Source organism: Gorilla gorilla, chromosome 2 (assembly GCF_029281585.2).
Source record: "Gorilla gorilla gorilla isolate KB3781 chromosome 2, NHGRI_mGorGor1-v2.1_pri, whole genome shotgun sequence".
Taxonomy (NCBI): Eukaryota; Metazoa; Chordata; class Mammalia; order Primates; family Hominidae; genus Gorilla; species Gorilla gorilla.
In genome coordinates, this window is record NC_086017.1 from 57,723,059 (window position 1) to 57,750,986 (window position 27,928).

The window sequence follows — 27,928 nt, forward strand, 5'->3', positions numbered from 1 at the left end:
TGGGATCCCCCTGGCCTGAGCAGCCCAGTCTTGCCCACAAGGATCCCGGGGCAGTCATGGACTAAATTAATCCTCTGCCCAGCGGGTTGGGCCACAACATCTGACCCAGGCGAATCCTGCAGAGTGGCTGGTTGTGTGTGAATGAGGAATTTCTTTTTCATTGTTTTGCTTGCCTCCCTGCCCTCCAGTACCCTGTGGAGAATTCATGGATCGCCCCAGAACTCCGGCTGCAGAGTGATGACATCTTGCCCTTGGGCAAGGACTCAGGGCCTCTGAGTGACCCTATCACAGGCAAGCCCTATGTGCCCCTGTTGGAAGCAGAGGAGGTACGTCTCAGCCAGAGTCTGCTAGAACTGTGGCGGCGGCGAGGGCCGGTCTGGCAGGAGGCCCCCCAGCTACCTGTGGACCCACATCGGGACACCATCCTCAACGCCATTGAGCAGCACCCGGTGGTGGTCATCTCTGGGGACACGGGCTGTGGGAAGACCACGCGCATCCCCCAGCTGTTGCTGGAGCGCTATGTGACCGAGGGCCGAGGTGCCCGCTGCAATGTGATCATCACCCAACCTCGCCGCATCTCTGCTGTGTCTGTGGCACAGCGGGTCAGCCACGAACTGGGCCCCTCCCTGCGCCGGAATGTGGGCTTCCAGGTGCGGTTGGAAAGTAAGCCCCCATCCCGAGGCGGGGCCCTGCTCTTCTGCACTGTGGGTATCCTGCTGCGTAAGCTGCAGAGCAACCCCAGCCTGGAGGGCGTGAGCCACGTCATCGTGGATGAGGTGCATGAGCGGGACGTGAACACAGACTTTCTGCTGATCCTGCTCAAGGGCCTGCAGCGGCTCAACCCGGCCCTGCGGCTGGTGCTCATGAGTGCCACAGGGGACAATGAGCGCTTCTCCCGATACTTTGGTGGCTGCCCCGTCATCAAGGTGCCTGGCTTCATGTACCCAGTCAAGGAGCACTACCTGGAGGACATCCTGGCCAAGTTGGGCAAGCACCAGTACCTGCACCGGCACCGGCACCATGAGGTGAGGGACACCCCCATCCCACCCGAGGCTCCTGGCCTTTCCTCCGTGGATGCCCCTCCTCCCTGGCCCTGGGGCTTGGTGCCTGGGGCAAGTTACCCTCCCCAATCCTCGGTTTCCTTGATAGAAACTGGGGACTAACCCTGCCTGCGTGGCACACATGTGAGGATTGGAGTTGATGTCAAGCGGCTCCGTCTCACTGAGTCAGGTGGCTGTGTCCTTGGCATGACCCCTTACCCCGGGGCTGTGACTGTGGCCTCTCTTCCCCCACCCCAGTCTGAGGATGAATGCGCACTCGATTTGGACCTTGTGACTGATCTGGTTCTGCACATCGATGCTCGCGGGGAACCAGGTGGGTGCCTCCGCATCTGTCCCATGCTAGCCCTGGCCACGTTTGCAGCAGCAGCAGCTGGCTCATGCCCCAGGGCTCCTTTACAGGTGGGATCCTGTGCTTCCTGCCTGGGTGGCAGGAGATCAAAGGAGTGCAGCAGCGCCTCCAGGAGGCCCTGGGCATGCACGAGAGCAAGTACCTCATCCTGCCAGGTGAGAGCCACGGCGGAGGGACCAGGGACCTTTGGAAACCAGCCTGACCTCTGTCCTAGGGACTGACCCAACTGGGACTCCAGGGGCCCCGGTTTCTGACCAAGCTGTGGCACTTTTCACTGAGCATAGTGTTTATCTGTGCCTGTTTCATCAAAATGGGGTCAAAGTCCTTGCCCTGCCCACATTCCAGGGGGGAATTCTGGTGGAAGCAGTGCCCATAACCGGTGTGTGTCTTGCCCACCAGTGCACTCCAACATCCCCATGATGGATCAGAAGGCCATATTCCAGCAGCCTCCAGTTGGGGTGCGCAAGATTGTCTTGGCCACCAACATTGCTGAGACTTCCATCACAATCAATGACATTGTGCATGTGGTGGACAGTGGGCTGCACAAGGAAGAACGCTATGACCTGAAGACCAAGGTGGCACCTACCTCCTGGGCCCGGCCAACCACTGGGGGAGGGACTCCGTTTCGAGGTGGTCCCCAGCCCAGATCTACCTTAGACCTGCTTTGTGTGTCTTCAGAAGGCCGCGCTTGTGGGGTCTCAGTGTTCCTGATGTTGGGGGGCTGGTGAGGGTTACTCAGGGAGTGGGGAAGCACTGAGGAAGTGGCATTTGCGTGCTGCTTACTTGCCACCTCCTCCAGGTGTCCTGCCTGGAGACAGTGTGGGTATCAAGAGCCAATGTGATCCAGCGCCGGGGCCGGGCGGGCCGCTGCCAGTCCGGCTTTGCCTACCACTTGTTCCCTCGAAGCCGGCTGGAGAAAATGGTCCCTTTCCAAGTGCCAGAGATCCTGCGCACACCTCTCGAGAACCTGGTGCTGCAAGCGAAAATCCACATGCCTGAGAAGACGGTGAGGCGGGGCGGGGCGGGGCGGGGGCTGGCCTGGGGACCAGGCAGGTGGGAGGCAGGCTCATGGCGGGCTCTGGCTCTGTCATAGGCGGTGGAGTTCCTGTCCAAGGCTGTGGACAGTCCAAACATCAAGGCAGTGGACGAGGCTGTGATCTTGCTCCAGGAGATTGGTATGTAGGGGCTGGGCTCGGCTGGGGAGTGGCTCTCGAGGGTGGTACTGACAGCTGAGCCATTGCAGGGGTGCTGGACCAGCGGGAGTACCTGACTACCCTGGGGCAGCGCCTGGCTCACATCTCCACCGACCCCCGGTTGGCCAAGGCCATTGTGTTGGCTGCCATCTTCCGTTGCCTGCACCCACTACTGGTGGTCGTTTCCTGCCTCACCCGGGACCCCTTCAGCAGCAGCCTACAGAACCGGGCAGAGGTGGACAAGGTCAGTCCTGGCTCCTTCCTGAAGCCGTCCACCCACTGCTGTTCTGAGGGGGCGTTGTCTAGCCCTTGCCTGTGATCCGGCTACCCTCTTCTCCCCTCCCAGGTGAAAGCACTGTTGAGCCATGACAGCGGCAGTGACCACCTGGCCTTTGTGCGGGCTGTCGCCGGCTGGGAGGAGGTGCTGCGTTGGCAGGACCGCAGCTCCCGGGAGAATTACCTGGAGGAAAACCTGCTCTACGCACCCAGCCTGCGCTTCATCCACGGTCAGTCGGGCCCACACCTGCTCTCCTGAGCCCCTCCCACCCCCACTGAGCTTCTGTCACCCCCAGCCTGTGGCTAGGGGCTGTAGGTCCACCACACATTCTGTCTCCCTAGGACTCATCAAGCAGTTCTCAGAGAACATTTATGAGGCCTTCCTGGTGGGGAAGCCCTCGGACTGCACCCTGGCCTCCGCCCAGTGCAACGAGTACAGTGAGGAGGAGGAGCTGGTGAAGGGCGTGCTGATGGCCGGCCTCTACCCCAACCTCATCCAGGTGCTGCCTCTGGGAGGGAATGGAGTTCACCAGGTCCCAGCCTCCTTCCCTGTCTGCAGCTCCTTGCTCAGCCCCACCCGTCTTTTCCTCCATCCCTGCAGGTGAGGCAGGGTAAGGTCACCCGGCAGGGGAAGTTCAAGCCCAACAGCGTCACATATAGGACCAAATCAGGCAACATCCTGCTGCACAAGTCGACCATTAACAGGTGAGGGCATGCAGGCCTGGATGGGGCAGCTGGGATGGTCCAAAAGGGTGGCCTCACCAGCCCTGTGTTCCCTAGGGAGGCCACACGGTTACGGAGCCGATGGCTGACGTATTTCATGGCAGTCAAGTCCAATGGCAGCGTCTTCGTCCGGGACTCCTCTCAGGTGCACCCGCTAGCTGTGCTGCTCCTGACCGACGGGGACGTGCACATCCGTGGTGGGTGCCTGCAGGCCTCCCGCCCACCCCGCTCTGCAGCTGCTCCTCTGGGGCCTGGCCTCACCACAGTTCCCCACCATCTTTTCTGTTCCCTCAGATGACGGGCGCCGGGCCACCATCTCACTGAGCGACAGCGACCTGCTGCGGCTGGAGGGTGACTCGCGTACCGTGCGGCTGCTGAAGGAGCTGCGGCGGGCCCTGGGCCGCATGGTGGAGCGGAGCCTGCGCAGCGAGCTGGCTGCACTTCCCCCCAGCGTACAGGAGGAGCACGGGCAGCTGCTTGCGCTACTGGCGGAGCTGCTGCGAGGACCCTGTGGCAGCTTTGATGTGCGCAAGACAGCTGACGACTGAGCCCTGCTTCTGCTGGGGCTGTGTACAGAGTGCAAATGTTTATTTAAAATAAAGTTCTATTTATCCCTTGTGACCACTGCTGTCCACTAGGGGCTCCTCTCTCAGGGCCTCCATACAGTGGGCCACGGTTCCCCAAAGAGGAAGGAGGAAGGTAGGTAGAGAGTGAGATGCTTATTGCTGGGGGACAGGGGCTGGCTGTGGCCCCAAGTCTTAAGAGAGAAGGGGGTTGGAACCTCCTCCCTTCGCCAAGAGCATGAAGCAGCAGTGCTGTTAACCACCCCAGTCCCCTGCCACAGCTGCTGCTCTGGGTACCCACCACAGGAAGCCTGTCTGTCAGAACTGTCACCGTCCTTGTAGTTTTGGACAGTAAGTGTCAAGTAGCCCTTTACCAGGCAGACTAGGGGAGAGTTCCACAGGTAGCCAAGGCCCAGGGCTATGTGGCACAGTGGTCCTTCCCGTGTCCACATCCACAAGTTCACAGCCGAGGGGCTGAGCTGAGGGCAGGAAGATCCAGGGAGGTGGTAGATGATGCAAAACGAGACACAGAAGCACGAAGCCTGCGTGATGGGACATCAGGCAGCTTTATTTACTCTTAAAACTGTTACAACAGAATCATGGACTGACACAGGTAATGGCTGAGCCATAAGCAAATCGAGAAGTACAGAAATGTCCCACCCCAAACAGCTGCGGAGTACACATCACACAGGGCCTCTGGTCCCGGCCTTCTCAGGTGGTCTGGTGTGGAGGATCCTTCGAGGGAACTCTGACCACTCCTGTTGTCTACCTAGAGAGCACACCACTTGGGCCACCTACCCCCAACCTTTGGCCAAAGGAGTGAAAGGACCTGGAACCTGTCGTCAACCTCAGCACCCTCATGACCCCAGGACAGATGCAGTGGAGGCAGCAGGTACTCTGGGCCTGTGCTGTTGCCCCTGGGGTGTCTCCTGACTACCCAACCCTGTTTCCTTCCCACTTTCATCCCAGCAGGCCCTTTCTTCCTGCTGACAAAACACTGGCTCCCTCATGTTCTGGGCACAGCAGAAGTGTTCTGCACATGGTCTCTACGGAGGAAAGCTGGTCCACCTGGCCCAGGCAGCACTTCCTCCGTAAGCCCCTGCAGTTTCCTGGTGTGTGCTTGGGGAGCTAGGGACATGGTGTCAAACCTCCACAAGGCACTGCTACCTCAGAAAGGGGGAGGACCTGTCAGGCCCAGGACAGCCTCCCTGCACATGGAGATCAAATCTAAACCTAGGTCAAGACCCCTACCTTCTCCAGCTCCAAGGGATGCCAGGACCAGAGAAGGGCAGAGGTCAGGAGGGGGCCTGAGGAGGCCAAGTCTGGGGCAGCCTCCTCAGAGGCAAATCTACACTGCAGCCAATCCCCCTCCAGAGAAGCCCTTGGAATCTCCCAGGCCATTTCACTACAAACTTATGTTTGAATCCTTTATTAGAAACCATGCAAACTTTAATACAAAAAATACAAGTGCAATAAGAATCTTTGTGTCAATACAGTTCCCGGGATTTCTCCTCACTGCAGCCATCCCAAGGCCTAGCTGGGATGCCCTCTGTGGGCCTTGCCTCTCCTCCCTCCCCTCTCCAGTCAGGGCATAAGGGAAGCAGATAGCCTTAGTCTCATGCCTTTTATTTTTAAATTTCCAGACCTGATTTCCTACTATCTGCATGAGGCTCCCTTGGACATGAGGGCTTACATGTCCTAGGGTGCGGGTGCCGGCCTGAAGGAATTCCATCTCCTGGCCCTTTCTTGTTCTCCAGCCCTGGCTTTGTATGCTAGGGCTGACCACCAGATCCCAGGGAATGGGACAGGGATGCCAAAACCAGCCTCTTGGTTAGAAAAGAAAAGCAGCATACACACAACAAAATGGCAAAACCAACCAGTCCACGCTCCAAGAGCCCCTTGTGTGCCTCACCGGCTCACCAGCCACAGCCTCTGCACCCCTCTTCCCTGCCGCACCGCCTCCAGGGCCCTAAGCTGCCCACATCCTCCAGCGGGGTTGGCATAAGGATATCTCCGCCCTGTTCCCTCTAACACTTACTGAGGACTTTCATGTAGACATGGCTTCAACCTGCAGAACTATTTCACCAGTTTTTAGGTTTTTAGAAAAAAATAAAAGGACAAAACAAGAAAAATGTGACAGCAGCTAGGCAGGTATGTTAAGCATGGGGACAGGCAGCACTGACCCCCAACTTGGGGCAGGGCAGCAAGAAGGGCCCGACACCACCTGCATGGGGGCGGGGGGGGCCCATTTGTGGGACCAGAGGGAGAGGCAGTGGCTTAAGCTCCACGGTCAGCGTCCTGTCACCACTCGGAATCCACCTCCACTTTTCCCTCCAGGTAGATCCAGGGAGGAGGGAGGGCATGTCAGTTTCTTTTGGGTTTGGACCAAAGAACCAAAAAAAGATGAGGATGGAATCTGGTTCTCCTCTCCTAGATCCCAACTTAGCCTCAACCACCCCAACCCCCTCCCAACCTCCTCCACGGAGCAGTGGCGCAGTGATGGGGCAAGACCAAAGCAGGGAGATGGGCCCAGGCTGGGGAGTGAGAGGAGGTGTGGGGCAGGGCTGCTGCTGCCCCGGGCACGCAAAGCAGGAGGGAAGGCGAGCCTAGCGGGCTGCCCAGCACGGCGCCCAAGCGCTCACTGGTCTAGTGGACAGCCCGGGAAAGGGGGCCAAGGACCCGGGAGCCCGAGTTGGGGCCGCCAGGGAAGTGTGGGGGGCGGGAGACAATGTCGGCCCCGTGGTCGGTGCGGGCCCTGGCATTTGCCCGGAACGTCAGCCTGTAGGTCTCAATCTGCAGTGACATGGGAGGAGGGAAGGGAGAGGGGAACAGGGGAGACAAGAGGGGAACACGGGGGAGACGGAAGACGAGACCAGAATGTCATCATTAGATGCCTGGAAAATAAAAGGTTACTTCGTTAAAATTTAGGCCACACTCTAGTCAAAAACAAAGGAGTTTCAATTTGCGGCCAGTGGCAGGGCCCCTGGCTGGCCCTTAGGCCGAGCCCAGCCACTTACTTGTCTCCTGGATCTGGCTGTCCAAGGTCTGGGCCTCCCTTTGGTCACCACCCCCTGACAGGGTGGGGTGGCCATTGAGGCCACTGGCTGAAGTGGGGGCGCCAGCTTCAGGCGCTGCCTCAGAGATGGCCGGCTCCTCCCCAGCAGGGGGACCCGGACACAGAGGAGCCTCGCTGCCACCGCCCTCAGTCTACAATGAAACAGTGGGGGAGACAGTGCAGGGTCAGTCGAGGGGGGGAGTGGGATGGGGTGATGGTGGTGGGTTTCACACACAGCCCCCACCCTTGCTGCCCTGGCACCCACTGGCTCAAGGCACAGTCGCTTGGAGAATCCCAGGCAGGTGCCCCGGCCCCACCCACCCCACCTCACCTGGGAGACCGACTCCCGAGGGTCAGGAGCAGCTGGACCAGTGACACACTCTCAGAGCCCCTCTGTGGCATGTGAGGCTCTGATGAAGCCTCTCTGAGGGCAGAGGTGCCAGGCCTCAGGCTGGTACCAAATACGTAGCCATGACAACAGTGAGCAACAAGCCTGAAGGGTAGCCCCCTGAAGGGTGCAGCCCACCCTCCCAAACCCTCCCTGAACCCAGGCCACCCCCTGCACACAGAGTGGGGTCCTCAGTAGCTCCCGGGCAGCCCTGCCTGCACATCTGTCTGGTCAGGAACACAGGTGCTGAGGCCTTGTCTGTGCAGGGCACCATTCTGGGACCAGGGGTCCATGGGAGGCAGAAAGGTGTCCAAGGAGGTATAACCCAGGGAGGCTGTGGAGGCCTGGAGGGCTTCATAGGAGGAGGACATTTGGGGGACATGGAACACTCAGTGTGAGGAAGGCAGAGAAGAGAGAACAGCTGTGAGAGGCCACTGGGGAGCTGGAAAGCCTGTGTCGCCAAATACCCAAAAAGTGACAAGGGAGAAGTGGTTTCTAATCGGCATAGTGAGAAATAGGCCTCGATTAAAAACAATAATTCCAGAACTAATAAAGGGATATAATGTGAACAAGGAAAAGAACACAAGGCTTGGGGTCAGAAAAGCCCAGATGTGAATCCTGGTCCACACTCGCTCGCTGTGTCCTTGGACAAGAGACTAAAGCCAAGTTAACGCCCCACTGAGACGGGCGCGAGAACGGCATCCTCACGAGGTGTGGGGGGCACGAACTGAGAGCCTGTGGCAGCAAGGACCCCCCCCAGATGTTCCTGGAAGCTGATCAAGGCTTCAGTCAGAGCATCAGGAGAGGATGGGACAGGGGACGGGCTGGGCAGTGGCTGGCACTAGGGAGCAGAGATGGAAGGGAAGGCCCAGGGCAGCGGCTCCTGGCCCCTCTCCCCTGCGCACCTGAACCCGAGCAGCAGCAGCCATCCTTGTGCTCGGGGTCTGCAAGACGCCCCTCATGGGCCCCCCACCCACGGATGACATGGAACATAGGACAGACAGCATCTTGGCACACAAAAGGTCTCACAGTACTGTGGAAGGAGGGAGGGAGGAAAGAGGAGAGAGGGAAGGGAGAAGAGGCCCAGCCAGTCGTGAGGATGGGAACCTCTGCCACTTGAGCTCTGTCCCAGAGCCCTGCAGAGGGAGGCCCCAGGCAGGCCCTGTAGAGGGAGGCCCCAGGCAGGCCCTGCAGAGGGAGGCCCCAGGCAGCCTGCTGTCGCTGGCAGCTAAGAATGTGCTGTCCTGCTCCCAGCCCAGGAGCAGAGCCTGACATGGGGCGGGAACCCACATTCCCCTTGCGCGAGACAGCCGGGGAGAACTGTGTGGTGCAGAACCCCCGCTCGCCTGGGGGTGGTCTGTGTCCCAGCCCGTGGCCTTCTCAAATGGCTGGATGGGCTCAATTAGGAAGGCCATGGCTCTCAGGAGCAAGGTTCTGCCTCCAGCTGACAGGTGAGGGGTGGCTGGGCTGGGGCCTCTTCACTTCTGCCTCAGTCAGGACTGATGATACACGATGGGAAAATGGCAATGGTGTGGGTGAAGACATGACTCCTGAAGATACTGAGGGGCGGTGACAGGTGCCTACCTGTGAGGACCCTGACCCTAACTGCATAGTTCCCACCCCTCCCCAGCTGTGTCTCCCCAGTGACCCACTCGCTACCTTCACGGCACCTCCTGCAGGTAGGTGGCCCACATTATCGAGGGATCCCACCTTGGCCTGGGCCTTCTCCTTGAAGTTCAACTTCTGACTTTCAATCTTGACATCTCCTCCACCTGGAACCACAAAGAAACTGGTCACCTAGGGTGGCAGAGGAATATCCCTGCAGGCAAAACCAGGACTAGCGATATGCCCAATCTAGAAATGAGACAGACGTGACCTGTTCTGGGTGGCAAATGAAGAACAGTGAACACATTTGTCTAAAGAGGACTTCTTGTATCACAGTGAGGCTGAGACAATCTCTCCGTCCAGCCAGTGGGAATACTTCCAAGAGAAGGAAAGCCATCCCTTCCACCACCCCATGCCACAGCCACCGAGCTGCAGGCCAGGCTTGGGCAGGCCTGGGGCTCCGAGCACAGCCTCCAGGGCGAAGCCTCTGCTTCTCTACTCTGTGTGGGAATGCCCTCCCGCTAACTGGGCCATGCAGTGCTTCTCAGGCACAGCCTCACTGAATTCTCATGAATGCCCTGTCATCACAGCCACGGTCCCTGCTTCCCAGCCGGTAAAACTGATGCTGCAAAAGAGAAGGGACTCACCCAGAGTTACCACCAATCTGCTGATTGACAGTGACAGGTTGTGAAAATTGTCTGAGCCCCTAACCGTACCACACTCTAGCAAAAAGAAGGAATAATAAAAAGGAGAGAGTGGCCCCGAGGCTGTGCGCTGAGGAAGGAAAGACATGGACCAAGGCAGGCCTGGGATCTAGTGACCTCAGGCTAGGATGGGGAGGGAAAGTGGTCTGAACTCACGCCCAGGGTTCAGAGCTCACTGGCCAGAGTGTGCCCATGAGACCAAGGGGAAGGGTGCGGGACAAGCTGCCCTCAATGAGTACCCAGCCCCTCCCGCGCCCAGCAGCGTGGTTTCCCTTGGGCCCCTTCTGTTCTTCCATCTCCTCTCAGCTCACATGGCAGACCTCCACGCACAGCTTCTGGCCAAGGTCTCCCGGTGTCCCATATTGGGAAACCCAGCCCTGGCAAAAACTAGACCCTAAGTGACTCAGTGTCATTAGAGAAGGAAGTATCTGATAGGAGATTTCCCAGATAAAAGGGGAAAAAAATGGTTAGTTAAGGACAGAACTGTTTTGATCTTTCTAAATAGAACACATTCTAAACTGGATCACGCTCTTCGCTGAGAGGGAAAGGGAGTTTTTTTTTTCTTTTTGGAAACAGAATTTCGCTCTGTTGCTCAGGCTGGAGTGCAGTTCCATACTCTCGCCTCACTGCAGTCTCTGCCTCCTGGGTTCAAGCAATTCTCCAAAGGCATGCACCACCACACCTGGCTAGTTTTTGTATTTTTAGTAGAGACAGGGTTTCACCATGTTGGCCAGGCTGTTCTCAAACTCCTGACCTCAAGTGATCCGCCCGCCTTAGCCTCCCAAAGTGCTGGGATTACAGGCATGAGACACCGCGCCCGCCCTGAGGGAAGAGAGTTTTGCCTTCACCTTATCTGGCCTGTGGTGGCTAGCCTTCTGGGATACCAGGTCTGCCAGCCAGTGTGCCTGCTGCTGCAGCAGTCCTACTCACAAATCTGCTGTAGACCCAGGAACGAGGCTGCTAGGGGACTACCCAAGGCAAGAGCCCAGCCTCTGCACAGCAACTTCCAAAGGGGCGCTGGGCCAGCCATGTTGCTGGAAGGAAACTGCATTAGTGCAAGTTGCTGAACGCCTCCCATTCTCCTGCCAGGGCTAGCGGCTGATGCTTCACTGGTTGGGAGCACCCTTTGCTCCTGCATCTGATAGGTGGGACCTGAACACTGCCCTCTATACAGCTCCTTCAGCAGGAGCTTCTGTAATCCTCGTTTAGAGCCAATCCAGGTTCTCAGCTCAGAGTGCACCGCTTCCCCAGGCCTAGCTCAACAGTTCCACGCACACAGTAGGTACTCAAGAGAATGCTTGTGCAGATGGCTGCTGTAAGAAACTGCTCCTCCTCCACTTACAGGTTAGCACCCGAACTCCTGCTCCCTGACAGAATGAGGACTGCGGTGTCCTGGGTAGTCTTCATGGGATGCTAAAGGCACAGAGATGAAACCCTTGCCAGCCAGCGGGCTGCCCAGCTGACCCATGGCAGGATGACATACCGTGGAGACCCAGTGGGCAAGGGAGGCACCACTCACCAGGCTTGTGCTTGATGTTAGCCTTAGACCCACACTTGGAGGAGACCTTAGAGATGTCCACTTTCTTGTTCTGAATCTGAACCTGAAGAGAAGGACACAAAAGACTCATTCAGAGAGAGGGAATACTGTCAGAGCCAACCCCATGCTACCTTTTAAATCTTCTCCATGTTCAGGGTTTCTCGCTCCCTCTGTAAGCTGCTATCTCAGTCTGTTCAAAGACAGGGTCATCTCCCTAAGTACTTAAAAGAGCCCTCGACCCACCCTGGCCCTGCTCTTCACTTCTTTTTTTTTTTTTAAAGATGGAGTCTCGCTCTGTTGCCCAGGCTGGAGTACAGTGGTACGATCTCAGCTCGCTGTAACCTCCGCCTCCTGGGGTCAAGCAATTCTCCTGCCTCAGCCTCCCGAGTAGCTGGGTTTACAGGCGGGCAACACCACATCTGGCTAATTTTTTGTATTTTTAGTAGAGACAAGGTTTCACCATGTTGGCCAGGCTGGTCTCGAACTCCTGACCTCAGGAGATCCACCCACCTCAGATTTCCAGAGCCCAGAGTGCTGGGATTACAGGCATGAGCCACCATGCCTGGCCTTCACTTTTTTTTTTTTTAAGACGGAGTTTCACTCTTGTTGCCCAGGCTGGCACGATCTTGGCTCACCCCAGCCTCCATCTCCCAGGTTCAAGTGATTCTTCTGCCTCAGCCTCTGGAGTAGCTGGGATTACAGGCATGCGCCACCACGCCCAGCTAATTTTGTATTTTTAGTAGAGATGGGGTTTCTCCATATTGGTCAGGCTGGTCTCGAACTCCCGATCTCAGGTGATCTGCCTGCCTCAGGATCCCAAAGTGCTGGAATTACAGGTGTGAACCACCACGCCCGGCCACCAGCCTTCACTCCTAACCCCACCTCTAGCCAGACCAAACCACCATTCCCACACCCCACAGGTCTTTCTGTGCAGACCCTGTCCATGCATGCTCCAGACAGCTCTTCTGTCATTTCACCAGGTCCAAACACCAGCACCAAGGCTCCCATGAAATATCCCCTTTATTCCATCTCAAAACCTTACCTATCAACTCCTTGCCCAGAGAACCTGGAATAACATATTTACTTCTAGTCCTTTTCAATGCATTTTCCCCTTGGGAGAGGTGAGGGGATGGTGTGTGTGTGTGTGTGTGCGCGCGCGTGTGTTGTGTGTGTGTGTGTGTGTGTGTAATCATAGTATTCCTGCTTAATCCATGTTATAACAATTTTCCCAGCCAGGTGCAGTGGGTCATGCCTGTAACCCCAGCACTTTGGGAGGCTGAGGCAGGCAGATCACCTGTGGCTAGGTGTTTGAGACCAGCCTGGCCAGCACAGTGAAACTCTATCTCTACTAAAAATGCAAAAATTTGCATTTAAAGGTGGTGCAGCTTGGCTGGGCACGGTGGCTCACGCCTGTAATCCCAGCACTTTGGAAGGCTAAGGCGGGCGGATCACAAGGTCAGGAGATCGAGACCATCCTGGCTAACATGGTGAAACCCTGTCTCTACTAAAAATACAAAAAAAATTAGCCGGGCGTGGTGGCAGGCGGCTGTAGTCCCAGTACTCGGGAGGCTGAGGCAGGAGAATGGCATGAACTCGGGAGGCAGAGCTTTCAGTGAGCCGAGATCGCGCCACTGCACTCCAGCCTGGGCAACAGAAAGAGACTCCGCCTCAAAAAAAAAAGGTGGTGCATCTTTAAGTCTATAGCCATGCATGCCCTCTGGGTTGCTGGATGGGGATTCCAGCATTCCTGTGAGTGGCCCCGCTGTCCTCTGGTAGGTACTGTAGGAGAGCCTGACTTTCCAACACATCAACTCCATGCAGTGTTGCACCATTCTGGTGGGTTTCACCACAAGCTATTAAATGGTGAGCTACCTTCTTGAGCCCTGTTTTCCCTTCTTTGGTGTCAGGAAATATAGTCTTCACCATGTTCCCAGAGGACAGATATAATGCCACCAGTATTTTTGTATTTGCACCCACAGCCCAAGGCCTGGCACAGAATAACTACCCACAATCCCCAGCTTGCCAGAGCCATTCTCAGTCTTGCCTCTAAAACTTGGCTCATGCCTAACCCAGCAAACCCATTATGTTTTCTTCCCCATCCTTCAATGCCCAGCTCAAAGGGTGCCTTCCACACGGCCTCACACAGCTCTCGCTTCAATCCGTCTCTTTCTCATATCATCTCTTGAAGAGACACCACCAGGAACTATACCATAATGGCTTCACGTGTTTGATAATTACATACAGAGTAGTTACTACTGTGAAAACACACAGCCTCTACTTTGTCTCATCTTTCCAAAAAGTCTGCAATTTTCCCTAGATAGAAATTTTTTTCTTTTCTCCTCAATCTATAGTTCATTATACAGATATTTATAGGTATCTCCAAAATGGGAGTTTAGGATACAGCACAGATACCTCCTCCTAAGTATGTGCTGATGACACCATTGTAAGTGCTTTATCTGGGTTTAAAACAAGGTATCTTGTTATTTGTTAGGGGAAGAAATGGCCAATTCAAGAAGAGGGAGACATGAAGGCCTCATCCAAACTTCTCCCTATCCTTATTGCTCATAAGAGAGGGCATAGGGAAGGGTACTTTTACCAGCCAAAGATCTGGTAGCTGCTTAAACCAACCCAACATGGGTCTTCAAGCAATGGTGACAAGCTCATCTTAGCTGTAACCACAACAGTACCTGCAAGAAGTTAACAGAGTCACTCTCCAAGGCCAGGGCCCTCACCAAGATGTAGAGCCACACATTTCTTTCTTGTTTTCTTTTGAGACAGGGTCTCACTCTGCCACCCAGGATGAAGTGCAGAGGCATGACCTTAGCTCACTGTAGCCTCAACCTCCCAGGCTCAAGCCCCTCAAGTGGCTGAGACTACAGGCGCACACCACCATGCCCAGCTAATTTTTGCATTTTTTTGTAGAGAAGGGGTTTTGCCAAGTGGCCCAGGCTGGTCTCGAATTTCTGGGCTGAAGCAACCCACCTGCCTTGGCCTCCCAAAGTGCTTGGATTACAAGTATGAGCCACTGCATTGGCCAGGGCCACAGATTTCTTGACAGTGTTCCATATTTGAAGCCTCTATCTCTTGACCTTTTGTCTAGTATGCAATTAAAGAATAGTTGAGGAGCAGTCAGTTTCATGTTATGGATGTATTCCAGCTGGTAAATGAAGAAGTAATGCTAGAATTAGTCTTACCACGGCATATGCCTACTGAACCCACAGGTCCAGGAATTGCCAACATCACAAAAAAAGAGACAACCGAAGAATGAGACATGAATGTAATTTCTCACAGAATAAACCTCATTACCTACTTACATGTCATGCTAGCATGTGGGGAAAAAACCAAAACCAAATAAATTTAAAGAAAATTGAGGGACAACAGAATATGTTAATTAAAACCATGAGGATGTAATTAGAAGAATCCAGATTCTAGGACAAACCACTGAGCTTACCCATCAAGGAAATTACCAGTAAAAAAAAGAATGAGCCAGGCACAGTGGCTCACACCTGTAATCCCAGCACTTTGGGAGGGCTGACGCGGGTGGATCATTTGAGGTCAGGAGTTCGAGAACAGCCTGGCCAACATGGTGAGACCCTGTCTCTACTAAAAAATACAAAAGTTAGGCTGGGCGCAGTGGCTCATGCCTGTAATCCCAGCACTTTGGGAGGCTGAGGTGGGTGGATCACCTGAGGTCAGGAGATCGAGACCAGCCTGACCAATATGGTAAAACCCCATCTCTACAAAAAATACAAAAATCAGCTGGGTGTGGTGGCGGGCACCGTAGTCCCAGTTACTCGGGAGGCTGAGACAGAATTCTTGAACCCAGGAGGCAGAGGCTGCAATGAGCCGAGATCGTGCCATTGCACTCCACCCTGGGTGACAAAACGAGACTCCGTCTTTTTTTTTTTTTTTTTTTTTTTTTTTTGAGACCAAATCTCACTTTGTCGCCAGGCTGGAGTCCAACGGCATGATTTCAACTCACTGCAACCTCCGACTGCCTGGTTCAAGCGATTCTCCTGCCTCAGCTTTCCAAGTAGCTGGGATTATAGGCACGCACCACCACGCCCAGCTGATTTTTGTATTTTTAGTAGAGCCGGGGTTTCACTGTGTTGGCCAGGATGGTCTAGAACTCCTGACCTTGTGACCCACCTGCCTCAGCCTCCCAAAGTGCTGGGATTACAGGTGTGAGCCACCACGCCCAGCCGAGACTCTGTCTTTAAAACAACAACAACAACAACAATAAGAACCCAAAAGTTAGCAGGGCATGGTGGTGCACGCCTGTAATCCTCGCTACTCAGGAGGCCGAGGCAGCAGAATTGATTGAGCCCAAAAGGCGGAGGTTGCAGTGAGCCAAAATCATGCCACTGCACTCCAGCCTGGGCCACAGAGTGAGACTTTGTCTCAAAAACAAAACAAAACAAAACAAAACAAAAAAAGCTGCTGGCTCACACCTGTAATCCTAGCACTTTGGGAGGCTGAGGTGGGCGGATCACAAGGTCAGGAGATCGAGACCATCCTGGCTAACACGGTGAAACCCCATCTCTGCTAAAAATACAAAAAATTAGCTGGGCGTGGCGGCGGGCGCCTGTAGTCCCAGCTACTCAGGAGGCTGAGACAGGAGAATCACTTGAACCCGGGAGGTGGAGGTTTCAGTGAGCCGAGATCGCGCCACTGCACTCCAGCCTGGGTGACAGAGCGAGACTCTGTCTCCAAAAAAAAAAAAAACCTAGGTAGCCCACACCATGAAACAGATGTAGTTTCTGACATAAGAGTCCTGTTAGGAATACATCCTAGAGAAATAACTTGAAATGTTAAAGCTATTTATACAAAAATATGATTTTAAATGTGTTATAGCTTCATGCCTGAGGGACAGAGCGAGACTGTGTCCCAAAAAAAAAAAAAAAAAAAAGAATGGAGTGGGGACTTGTAGAGTAAAAGCAGCTTAAGATTAAAAGAGTTATAGCTTGTATTATCTTATTAGTGTTACTATTTTAAATATATGGATCAATTTTTTCCTTTTTTTTTTGTTGAGACGGAGTCTCGCTCTGTCGCCCAGGCTGGAGTGCAGTGGCATGATCTTGCCTCACTGCAACCTCTGTCTCCCGGGTTCAAGCGATTCTCCTGCGTCAGCCTCCTGAGTAGCTGGTACTACAGGCACGTGCCACCACGCCCAGCTATATGCTGAAGTATTAAAAATAAATAATATATCTAGGACTGGCTTCAAAATACTTGAGATAGGCATATACAGATAAACCAAGACTGCTCATGTAGATAGTAAATGAGGCAGGGTAAAAGGTACATCAAGTTCATTTTACTGTTTTTTTCTACTTGTGTGTGTTTGAAAATTCTCACAATAAAAAGTTGTTTTGTTTTTTTTTTGGTTTTTGTTTTTTGAGACGGAGTTTCGCTCTTGTTGCCCAGGCTGGAGTGCAACGGCACAATCTCGGCTCACCATAACCTCCGCCTCCCAGGATCAAGCGATTCTCCTGCTTCAGCCTCCAGAGTAGCTGGGATTATAGGCATGCACCACTAGGCCTGGCTAATTTTGTATTTTTAATAGAGATGGGGTTTCTCCATGTTGGTCAGGCTGGTCTCGAACTCCCAACCTCAGGTGATCTGCCTGCCTTGGCTTCCCACAGTGCTGGGATTACAGGCATGAGCCGCTGTGCCCAGCCCAGTAAAAAGTTTTAAAAAGCTTAACTGAGCCTCACTCACTTTAATAAAGTCCACCACCTCTAGGCTACAGCTCTCCCTCCTTAGGTGGCTATGTGGAGGAGTCTACAATCTGCTTCCAAACGATTCCCCCACACCACCCTGCCTCCACTCTATGCTCCAGCCTCAGGGAACCATGTGCGGTGCCTCCTTCATGGGCTGGCCCAAGTGTCCCCTCCTCGGGGACTGCAGAAGCCACGCTGGCTCTCTGTGGTCCTAGGAGCAATCACGGCGTCACACACCTTGCTCTGCTTGTGCTTACACAGGCTGCCTGCCGCTCTGTGAGAGCCTGCAGGCACACTCCAGGTACCAAAACATGCTGTCAGCAGGTCTCAGCGCCCACTACACATGCACAGCCCCTTGCAAGGGTGAAATGGAACCAAAACGGACACAAAATCTTAACTGGGACCAGCCACAGAAGAAGCCACTACATTGGCACTGGCTCATCACTCCCCTTCCTCCCCTCCGCTGGTGTCCTCCTGGCTCTCATCAAGGGGTATGTCTGTCTGTCTGTTGGGGGCATTTTTGGAGCACTAACTAGGATCCTGTTTGGAGCCTCTCATCCCGGTGGTAACTGCGTTATTTCTCTGTGTGTGTGTGGGGGGGTGTGTGTGCGTGTGTGTGTGGGGAGTGGTGGGGGGTGTAATGCTGTTCTGTCTGCACAGCAGGTCCTCCTCCCTTTTTTTTTCAGTGTCTCTCTCTGTCACCCAGGCTGAAGTGTGGTGGTGCCATCACGGCTCACAGCAGTCTCAACTACCCAGGCTCAAGCAATCCTCCCCTCTCAGCCTCCTGAGAAGCTGGAACCACAGGCACATGCCACCTAATGCTGCCAGGCACATGTCTAATTTAAAATTGCTTTGAAACCCAGGCTGGTTTCAAAGCAATCCTCCTGCCTGGGCCTCCCAGGGCCACTGTACCTGGCCATATTTTAAAAGATTTTTTTTTGGGACTGGGCGCAGTAGCTCTTGCTATAATCCCAGCACTTTGGGAGGCCAAGGTGGGTGGATCACCTGAGGTCAGGAGTTCGAGACCAGCCTGCCCAATATAGCAAAACCCCGTCTCTACTAAAAGTACAAAAATTAGCCCAGGTGCGATGGCTCCTGCCTGTAATCCCAGCACTTTGGGAGGCCGAGGCGGGCGGATCATGAGGTCAGGAGATGGAGACCATTCTGGCTAACATGGTGAAACCCCGTCTCTACTAAAAAATATAAAAAATTAGCTGGGCATTGTGGCAGGCGCCTGTAGTCCCAGCTACTCAGGAGGCTGAAGCAGGAGAATAGCATCAACCTGGGAGGCGGAGCTTGCAGTGAGCCAAGATCGCACCACTGCACTCCAGCCTTGGTGACAGATCGAGACTCCGTCTCAAAAATAAAATAATAACATAACATAACATAAAATACAAAAATTAGCTAGGCATGGTGGCAGGCGCCTGTAATCCCAGCTACTCGGGAAGCTGACGAAGGAGAATCGCTTGAACCTGGGAGGCAGAGGTTGCAGTGAGCCGAGATTACGCCCCTGCACTCCAGGCTGGGCGACAGAGCAAGACTTTTTTTTGTAGAGACGGGGGTCTTACTATGGTGCCCAGCCAGGGGGCTCATCATTTTAAACTGCACATTTCCTTGTGGTGGCTTTAGGGAGGGACTGACAGAGATTATGGAAGGAAACAAAGCACCTGGGTGCAGCTGTGGTCAGCTGTTGTTTATCCTCATCTTCCCACCAGGAAAGATGGCTCACAGTAGTCTCCCTAATTCTCTGTTTAAGGAAGCCTCCTAAAGTGAAAAGGCTTTAAAAATACATTCACCCTCAAAACAACAAAACAAAACAAAAAAACCCTACATATGTGAGGTCATGCATAGGCAGTGTGGAAAGATCACAGCAGGTGATACATTAATGATGACTATTTTCAGAGCTCTTATATGCACCACACAACACACACAAATATATCTCTATGTCTCACCTACACAAGTGACCCGGTTCCCTCAGAACCCCTGTTCACCTTCTGTTTTCATCCAGGACAAAGCCAGGCTCAGCAGCTGCCTGGGCCCCTCGTGGGCTGGATCTTTGTCACCTCACTTCAGCTGATCCTATTCCAGGCTGACTAATTAGTCTGGTCAAGCAACTCCACCCGAGTGTAAAGGATGCCATTTCTACCCAGGCCAGGAAGAGGCAGTGGTGAGAAGATGACCAGGAAGGAGAGTTGTGTGGGGCAAGAATGAAAGCTCATGGCCGCATTCCTCATGATACAACTGCTGGGGGTATCTGTAGGCCATGGGCAGGATGTCATGATCACCAAGGAGGAGGCAGGAGTGTTAACAGAGTCTAAAAATGATAAGGGTAAGTGGAGCAGGACCTAGTCCGGTTCAGGACAGTAAGGAGAAAGAACTGAATGAACTCAAAAGAAACGGAGGCAAGACAGGCTGTCTCACTTGGCCTGGAAGGGAGCGGTGAGGGCAGGGGCTGTGCATGGCGGCTTCTGGTGCCTCTGGCACAACTCCACAGAGTACCACTTTTCTAGGCACTGTCACAGTGACAAGCGGAAAGCACACAGGGTGTTCTTCACACACTCGACGACAGTAAGACTTTGCCCTATCTATCCCTAGACCAGAACCTCCCTGTGAGCTGGGATCACCTGTGTCCCTAATACACATCATAGAGCTGGCACACAATGGCAGCAAGACAAAAAGAAGGATGTTTGGGTGGAAGAGGAAAGAGGACAAAAAGATAAGGAGGGAAAGTCTGGGCGCAGTGGCTCATGCCTGTAATCCCAGCACTTTGGGAGGCCAAGGCGGGCAGATCACAAGGTCAGGAGTTCAAGGCCAACCTGGCCAGCATGATGAAACCCCGTCTCTACTAAAAATACGAAAATTAGCTGGGTGTGGTGGCGCATGCCTGTAGCCCCAGCTACTCGGGAGGCTGAGGCAGGAGAATTGATTGACCCTGGTAGGTGGAGGATGCAGTGAGCTGAGATCACACCACTGCATGCCAGCCTGGGCAACAGAGTGAACTCTGTATCAAAACAAAAACAAAACAAACAAACAAACAAAAAAAACAGGAAAAGGGACTAAAAAGGGAGGGGAAGAAAATGGAGGAAGGGTTAGAAAATGGACAAAAAAAGGAGAGCAGAAAGGGAAATGGGAGGGCCGGGCGCAGTGTTACATGCCTGTAATCCCAGCACTTTGGGAGGCCAAAGTGGGTGGATCATGAGGTCAGGAATTCAAGACCAGCCTGGCCAACATAGTGAAATCCCGTCTCTACTAAAAATACAACAATTAGTCTGGCATGGTGGCGCGTACCTGCAGTCCCGGCTACTTGGGAGGCTGAGGCAGGAGAATAGCTTGAACCTGGGAGGTGGTGGTTGCAGTGAGCTGAGATCACACCACTGCACTCTAGCTTGGGCAACAAAGTGAGACTTCATCTCAAAAAAACGTGGGGAAGGGATAGGAAGAAAATGTTGATTAATTCTTATTTTATAATAACAAGGATTCAAAGATGAGCTCTGGAAAGATCCAGACATCTGTCTCAGAGAAGTTACTTCCACGGTAATTCAAGGGCATGCAGACCGACATACGCATCCCAGGAACGGACTCCAGACAGGCAACAGGTCTGCTGCTGACCGCTGTGCTCAGACCCAGGCTCTGACATAGCTGGAGAAAAATCCAAAGCCTCCCACCCATATGGGTAAAAAGATACTGAGTGGATATCACCATGCTGGTGTTTAGGGGCTCGCCAGAAACACCCTGTCTAACATGGGAGCATCAAGGTCCCCTCACTTTGCTAGTCTGCTTCTTACAGAATGCTACAGCTCAGGTCACTGGGATTCTATCTACATGGGCACCTGGCTCTCTCCCTAGTATACCCCACAGTGGGCTATATCTCAGATGCCAGCTAACCAGAGCTTATACTTACATTACCACCTCCAGGGACATGCTTAATATTGTCCTTGGAACCACACTTGGACTGAATATGGCTGTAGCTCACTTTTTTGGAGACTATCTGGACCTGGAGTGTTAGAAAATAGAAAAAACAACACAAAGGGAGAGGACTGGTTAGAACCGACACAGGGAAGGCAGTGAGTCCACACGTGATCACAATGACCAACAAAAAGTGTTGTTAAACCTCCACCCCCACCTTCTACAGAACATATGTGGAAAAGCACAGGAAAAGAAATGTGAAAGAGCAAGAAGGGGAGTGAAAAACGTGAACAGACAACACAACGACAGGAGCAGAGCTGCGCAGGCACTGCATGTTGGTCATCACCACTCCTTGGGGGCGGGGTTGTGGTTCACAAGGCCCAGGCAGCAGCCCAACCTGATGCCCAACCAGGCACAGCCCTACCTCCTTGCTCTGCTCCCTCCTCAAGAGCTGGGCACAGTGTCCTTGGCTCTTCTCTGCAAGTCTTATCATGTGGATCTGTTCTCACCCAAAGAGCGTGCTTCCCTTAAATCTGGGCCCTGGAACGGCTGCAGCCAGACCCACTCAGAAGCAAAGGCTGCTCTGAGAAGCACTGGGCAGCTGGCAACAAGGGCACAGATGATACTAACAGGAAGGAGGGGCCAGTGCTCAGATGTGCATACAAATGGATACAGAATCTCCAACACCAGGGGAGCGGCTACAGCCTCCACACTTAGCCCATTTGTCTCAGGGCTGGAGAAGGCATAGTATTTTTGACTCAAGGGTAAAATACCTTCTTGAATCCTCCATATGCCTAATCCTCTGTGAGATGCCCATGCGGAAAGAACAAGCTCTAAGCAGGGCAGCAAGGACGCCCAATCCTGGGGGCACAACCACACTGTATAGTATGGGAATGGCTTCCCCTGGAACTGAGAAACACCAAGGCCCTGGCTCTAAGAGCCTGGAACAAAGAATCCTAGGACCTTCTCAAGAAGGAATAGTTGCCAACTTCCTTTCTTTGCAAATGATGCAGGTCCCAGGCTGAAGAGTTCTCCACAGAGTACAGAAATCCTGAGAAACTCCAACCCATATACCTTATTGTACCTACTCATTTCTAGCCTTTTTCACAACTTTGATGGTAACCAAGTGGTTAGCAAACTACTTAATGAGCCTTGGTCTGAACCTAGGACCTCTAGTAGTCACCCAGAAGCCACGGTGCAGCTTTCTTCACTGTAGGAATGCCCCAGGCTGAGACTTCCCATGCTGGTCCCTAAGGGCTGGAGTGCGGGCTTCTCTGGCAGAGGCACACCTACCTGCTACAGCTAAGGAAGGAAGGTGTTGCAAGCACTCAGGAGGGGCCTGGTTTCCAGGTTTACAGAGGCAAGGGGAAAGAACCTGTGGTTTCGGCTTACCTCTGCCCTCCAGTTGATGCTGCATACCTATACTAAGTGGGTTTCCATTGGGAATGAGCATCCTAACTTTCAGTTAAGAGGTGACCCGGGGAACCAGGACAAATGAAGTTATCTCCATACCCAGCAGCGTTATGAGAGGGATCTTTTAGTTCAAGGTAAAGCACAGGGGCTCCAGGGTTCCAGGTGGTGGAAATTACCCCTGCCATGTCTTCTTGATAACGAGTGTGGGTGCACTGTATTTGCATCCATACCAGGTAGGTTTCACATCAAGGTCAGTGTGAAGGAAATGAATGAAAGTCTTTGGATCCATTTTATCCAGCCAAAAATTATATATATATGTATTCTCCAAAGGGCTAATGGGCTCCCAACTCTATTAACTTTCAAGGTTAATACAAAAAATTTTCTGATGGCCGAGTCATCAAGCACAGAGAAGGGAATATAGGGGAGAAGAAGTAGAAACTAGTTAGGGAAAGGGAAAAAGTGCAAGAGAGGGCATGTGGCTCAGGCTGGAAGAAGTATTTTACCATCTTCACCTTCCAGAGGTGGGTCTAAATAAAACTCACTTTCCCCGCAGGTTGTTTCTGTGCACTTGCAATTGGGCCGGCTGTTTTAGTGACTGCATTAGATTCAGGCTTTCGGGTTGTAGCAGCTGCCTCTGTTTTTTTCTCTACTTTGGCCTGGATGGAGATAAAGGGAGGGCAAATTTCAAACCAAGAGGATAAGAGCTCAAATGCCAAGAAGGGAAGAAGGCTGTAGGGGACTCAAATCCAGGTCAGGCCACCAGGCAAAAGCAGGTGGTCTTTGATCCTAGGCAAAACCATACATTTCCCAGGGTAGACCAAGTCAAAGATCCTTGAGTAGAGGACCACAAAAGAAGGAGCTGCAGGCCATAGTCTTGAGACATGAGGAAACAGATTAAGACACTAGCTAATGGACAAAAGGCACAAAGGAAGGCTAAGACAACCAAATTAGTGATTCTGAGAGTGTGCTGGGGCATGATTTTCCAATTACAATACCCCCCACCCCATGCCAAATGTTCTGATATGCCCCAAGCAGCTGCCACGGTCACAGGAAGTCAATACTGATAGAAAGTGTCAGACTCTTTAGGTATGTTGAAGCGGAAAACAATTCACTAGATCAAGTCACTCAACTCCCCACCCAAGAACTCCTGTAACTTTTGCACCATGAAACCATAAGAGCAAAGACGGGGAGACAGGCCATCAGCAGCACAGCCCAGAGGCCTGCTGGGCACACCAGAGCCACTGTCGCTACCACAAGCCAACTCTCAGGCTCTTCTCTAGACTGATCTCAGCTTGCCATCAGTGTCTTCCAACAGCACCAGGATTCCACCTCATTTTTGTCCCTCGTGAATTTCTTAACAGCTCCAGATTAAGCAATTTAAGTATTCTGCCCTGGATGGTGGTGGTGGTGTAGAGCTAGTGAATGACCTAGGAGATGAGATGGTCACTACTCCAGGGACCCGAACATTCTCAGACGGACTTTCATCACCACCTTTTCACGCAGAGTTCCCATGGTTACCAACAGTTAAATAATTCTGGGACTGATGCAACCAGAAAATCTTAACCACCGGAAAATCCTAAAAGTGAAGCACTGTGATCTTTCTCCATCACTATATGCAGTGCAGTCCTGCTGTTTAGGAAGGCCAGAGGCTCACAGCACGACTCATCCTGGCCACAAGAGGACACCCTAGCCCTCTTTCAGATATATTCCACTCAAGTCATGGGTTGTGGAAGTAAGAGGTGTTTTACCTTCTGCCTATCCTGACATTCTCTGTGCAGGCTAAGAACCATGAAAAACTAGGCTCATGTCAAGTGTCTCTCTCACTTGCAGAGTCTCTGAGGCCTCCTCTGTTTCTTCTATAAAAGAATCCTTTTACATCCAAGCAAAAATGTAAACCCAGACCCCAACATCTAGAACAGGAGCCTTTCTTATTGAGACAGGAAGAGAAAGCCCAGAGCTCAGCCTACCCCGCCTCCCTGCTGCTGGGGCACAAAACCCACTACAGAGCCCAGGCTGAAATACCCTGATGCTGAGTCCAGTGTCCTAACTGCCTGCTTCTTTGGTGGGCCTGGGAACAGTGGGTGGAAATGGAGGGGAAGATGCAGGGGCCAGCATGCCAGGACCCCAAGCTCCCTGGACCCACCCGGCCTCCTCCAGGCTGATGCTTGATGTTTTCCGTGGAGCCAACCTTGGAGCGGACATTCTTCAGATCAGGAGCAGAAGCATTGGTGGCCAGGCGGCTGAGCCTGGGGGTGGTGGAGCTGGGTTTGGCCGAGGTGGGCTTCTTGTCTATGGAAGGAGTTGTGGAGGGCCGGGAGGGCATGGGTGTGGCCTTGACTCGGGTGGGAACCACCCCTGCAGCGGGGGCTGTCCCACTAAGAGTGGTGGTTTTCTTCATGGAACTGGTGGAGGTGCTCTTTGGGCGACTCAAATCAGCTGCAAAGAAGGGAGTGAGAGATAACACGGGTTCAGGGAGAGAGAGAAAAAGGGAGACTTAAGCCACAGAGGAGGTGGGGGTTCAAGTTAGGGCTCTACAAAATGGTGGATGGGCTATTACCTGGTACAGACTTTGCAGTCATCTTCTTGACTTCTGCAGGTTTTCCCTCAGTCTTAATGGCTGTACAAAATATACTTATTAATATAACATTTAACAAACTGACCTGTTGGATAGTTCATCCAATAGTGAGATTCCTCATTATTTAACAATTACTGAATATCTACTTTGAGCCAGGGACTGTGTTAGTCCCTGGGAATGGAGTGGTAAATTAGATGGTCAGGCACTGAGTCTTATTCTTCTCTACCGCCCTGATAAGCCTTCTATGTGGCCTTAAAAGTAGGCTGTCAATACATGCCTATGGACTTGAATAGCCCTCTTCTTATCATCATGTAAGCCCATGAGCACCACGTGCTAGGTGCTGTGGGTTACTAAGAAGGCAAGAGTAAATTCTACCTGGAAATTCATGAGCAGTACATTTTTCTGCCTTCACTCAAAATTTTTCTGAATACATACAACTGCTAAGCTCACACAGAGATCAAGGCTTGTTAAGTACCAGGCCCACAGGGCTACCACTGTTCCAGGTAGTCCACTAAGGACCGGTGCGTAAGCAGGCCTGCACAGTTGTTTGTGATACTAGCTAGAGCTATGGCTGGGGCAAAGCCAAGATCCCATTTTCCCCTCCCTAGTTCCCATGGGAGAGAAAGGCAATACTCACCAGTGGGCTTCTTGGGCAGGAGCGTGGAGGGGCTCCTACTGCTTGGGCCAGTTGAGGCAACAGCGGCAGCTGTTGTGGTTTTTGCAACAGTCTGAGTGCTCTTGGACCCAGATCTGGAGGCCGGGGCAGAAGCTGGCTTGGATGGTGAGGCCCGTTTCTCAGAAGCCTTTGCATCTGCAATGGGCTGGAAATAGGAAAGTGGGAATGAGGCCTGCAGGTCAGCAATAGCCCCAAGGAGTCACGCTACAAGATGCTTCTTTTTTCTGTTTGTTTTGTTTTGTTTTGTTTTTGGAGATGGAGTCTCACTCTGTTGCCCAGGCTGGAGTGCAGTGGCATGATCTCGGCTCACTGCAGTCTCCGCCTCCCAGGTTTAAGCAATTCTCCTGACTCAGCCTCCAGAGTAGCTGGGACTACAGGCACGTGCCACCACGCCCAGCTAATTTTTTGTATTTTTAGTAGAGACAGGGTTTCACCGTGTTAGCCAGGATGATCTCGATCTCCTGACCTCATGATCCGCCTGCCTCAGCCTCCCAAAGTGCTGGGATTACAGGCGTGATCCACTGCACCTGGACACAAGATGTGTCTATACAACCATGTATTGGAGAACGGAGGTACTGTGGGTTCAGCAGCTACTGACAGGAAAATACATATGGTTCTAAGAGCAAAGTCCTCCACATAAAGCAACAAACTGGCCATGCAGGGTGCTGTGTGATCTGAGGGCACACAACAGAGAGTAAAACTACTTCAATCCAACCTGAGCCAGTAAGAATGAACAGCCCTGATGGGTACATCACCACAACCTACGTTTGCCTCCAGATCTACTGCTATATATATCATACACACACACGCGCGCATATATTTTAATGTAACCTCTGTAGAAATGCCAAAAATACTAATGTATTTAATGTAATAAAATCTAATGTATTATACTTGACCAAAGATTAAACATACACAAACAAAAACTAAAAATTATGTTCAAATCGAGCCATTCTTTTGGCTAACACGCACCTAGAGAATGCTGAACAGGACTGAGCTGCAGATGGAGAGGCCACTGGCCAAATCTGGGACAGAAGCGTGAGCTGCAGCCCTACTCCAGCAAATCACTGAGCCTCTGAGCTTTATTTCCTCATCGGGATAAAGAGATTAGAATGGAGGGTGATGAAGGACCAGCTTTGATAATATGTGATGTCAGGAAATAAAGGATGAAAGGTCTCAGCACAGAGACGATGAGAAGAGGCAGGCCTGATCAACAGAAGGGATAAAGAGCACTGATATCACAGCTACAGTCCGAGAGCAAAAGGGAAAAAGTCTCTCAAGTATAGATGCTTGGCATCTGGGTCACTCTAGTTCCTTTTACATGGAGGCTGGGAATGACGTCTCTAGTGAATAAGGGAAAGAATCAATTTAGCCTGGTTTCTACGGGGATAGGGGATGAAGACACTATTTTGATAAACAAATTACCACATTACAAAAGAGAGTATGCCAAATCACAGACACAGTGGGCTCAGCTCTCTTCCTCCAAGTGGCTATAAAGAGGGCAGTATGTAGGTAGTGACAAACAGGATATCGTTAAATGGAAAAATCAGCTAAGGAGGTACTTAGAAATTAAGGGCTGACATCCAATCAAATAAAGTCTAACTCTGCAAATGTAGGGTAATGACAATTTCCACAAATAAAGGCCTTAAGTATGGTGTGAAGAACGCTAAGGCTGGAATCAGGGGAAGTGGTTCTGCTACCAGCTCTGCTGGAAACATGTAGGATTTTGGCCAGAGGATTCCCTTTTCTATTGCTCTAAAATTTGAGGACTAAACCAGATGCTCTCTGGGATGTGCATCAAATTTTTAAGACTATGACTATTATTCAGAATAATCTAGCATACTCTTATTATTTTGCCATGAGAGTAATAATGATAAAATAAGTTAGAAAAAAGTTATGTGGGATAGAAATCTCAAAAGGATGTTGCATCTTTTAGATGTCAGGCTCTTGGCTTCAAAAACCTGCAGAAGTTAACTGGAGCTATTCTGCTGTTTCCCAATTTACATTTTCTTCTCTGCCAGAATCATAATCTACTTATTTTTTCTGAATAGGTTTTTCTCTGTCTCTACAAATCTTTCTACCAAAATAAGCTACAGATGAAGAGGCCACCGGCCAAATCTGGGTCAGAAGCCTGAGCTGCAGTCCTGGTTTGGCCCCTTAATTCTAAGTGTGCTATTTGGCAAATCGCTG

General features: G+C 52.3%; 2 protein-coding genes across 61 annotated transcripts in view; one reads left to right on the top strand and one right to left on the bottom strand.

Annotated features, from left to right (window-relative positions):
* DHX30 (DExH-box helicase 30) overlaps positions 1-4,223 on the top strand; it is a 47,371-nt gene extending 43,148 nt beyond the window's left edge. For all 12 annotated transcript variants that reach the window (XM_019023476.3, XM_055382300.2, XM_055382305.2 and 9 more), the window contains 12 exons: positions 189-1,025; positions 1,299-1,374; positions 1,461-1,565; positions 1,810-1,985; positions 2,210-2,416; positions 2,504-2,585; positions 2,654-2,847; positions 2,950-3,109; positions 3,222-3,379; positions 3,481-3,584; positions 3,660-3,799; positions 3,897-4,223. In XM_019023476.3, the coding sequence (XP_018879021.1) occupies positions 189-1,025; positions 1,299-1,374; positions 1,461-1,565; positions 1,810-1,985; positions 2,210-2,416; positions 2,504-2,585; positions 2,654-2,847; positions 2,950-3,109; positions 3,222-3,379; positions 3,481-3,584; positions 3,660-3,799; positions 3,897-4,150 (2,493 nt within the window). In that variant the 3' untranslated portion in view covers positions 4,151-4,223. The remainder of the gene's footprint in view (positions 1-188; positions 1,026-1,298; positions 1,375-1,460; positions 1,566-1,809; positions 1,986-2,209; positions 2,417-2,503; positions 2,586-2,653; positions 2,848-2,949; positions 3,110-3,221; positions 3,380-3,480; positions 3,585-3,659; positions 3,800-3,896) is intronic.
* A 489-nt stretch (positions 4,224-4,712) lies between these two features.
* MAP4 (microtubule associated protein 4) overlaps positions 4,713-27,928 on the bottom strand; it is a 233,577-nt gene continuing 210,361 nt past the window's right edge. For 9 of the 49 annotated variants that reach the window (XM_055382282.2, XM_055382289.2, XM_055382269.2 and 6 more), the window contains 9 exons: positions 25,703-25,886; positions 25,048-25,107; positions 24,634-24,926; positions 23,033-23,146; positions 21,073-21,165; positions 11,437-11,518; positions 9,268-9,380; positions 7,183-7,372; positions 4,713-7,059 (listed from right to left, as the gene is read on the bottom strand). In XM_055382282.2, coding sequence (XP_055238257.1) covers positions 7,052-7,059; positions 7,183-7,372; positions 9,268-9,380; positions 11,437-11,518; positions 21,073-21,165; positions 23,033-23,146; positions 24,634-24,926; positions 25,048-25,107; positions 25,703-25,886 — 1,137 coding nt within the window. In that variant the 3' untranslated portion in view covers positions 4,713-7,051. The remainder of the gene's footprint in view (positions 7,060-7,182; positions 7,373-9,267; positions 9,381-11,436; positions 11,519-21,072; positions 21,166-23,032; positions 23,147-24,633; positions 24,927-25,047; positions 25,108-25,702; positions 25,887-27,928) is intronic. The other 40 variants (XM_055382293.2, XM_055382295.2, XM_063703778.1 and 37 more) reach the window with 10 other exon arrangements.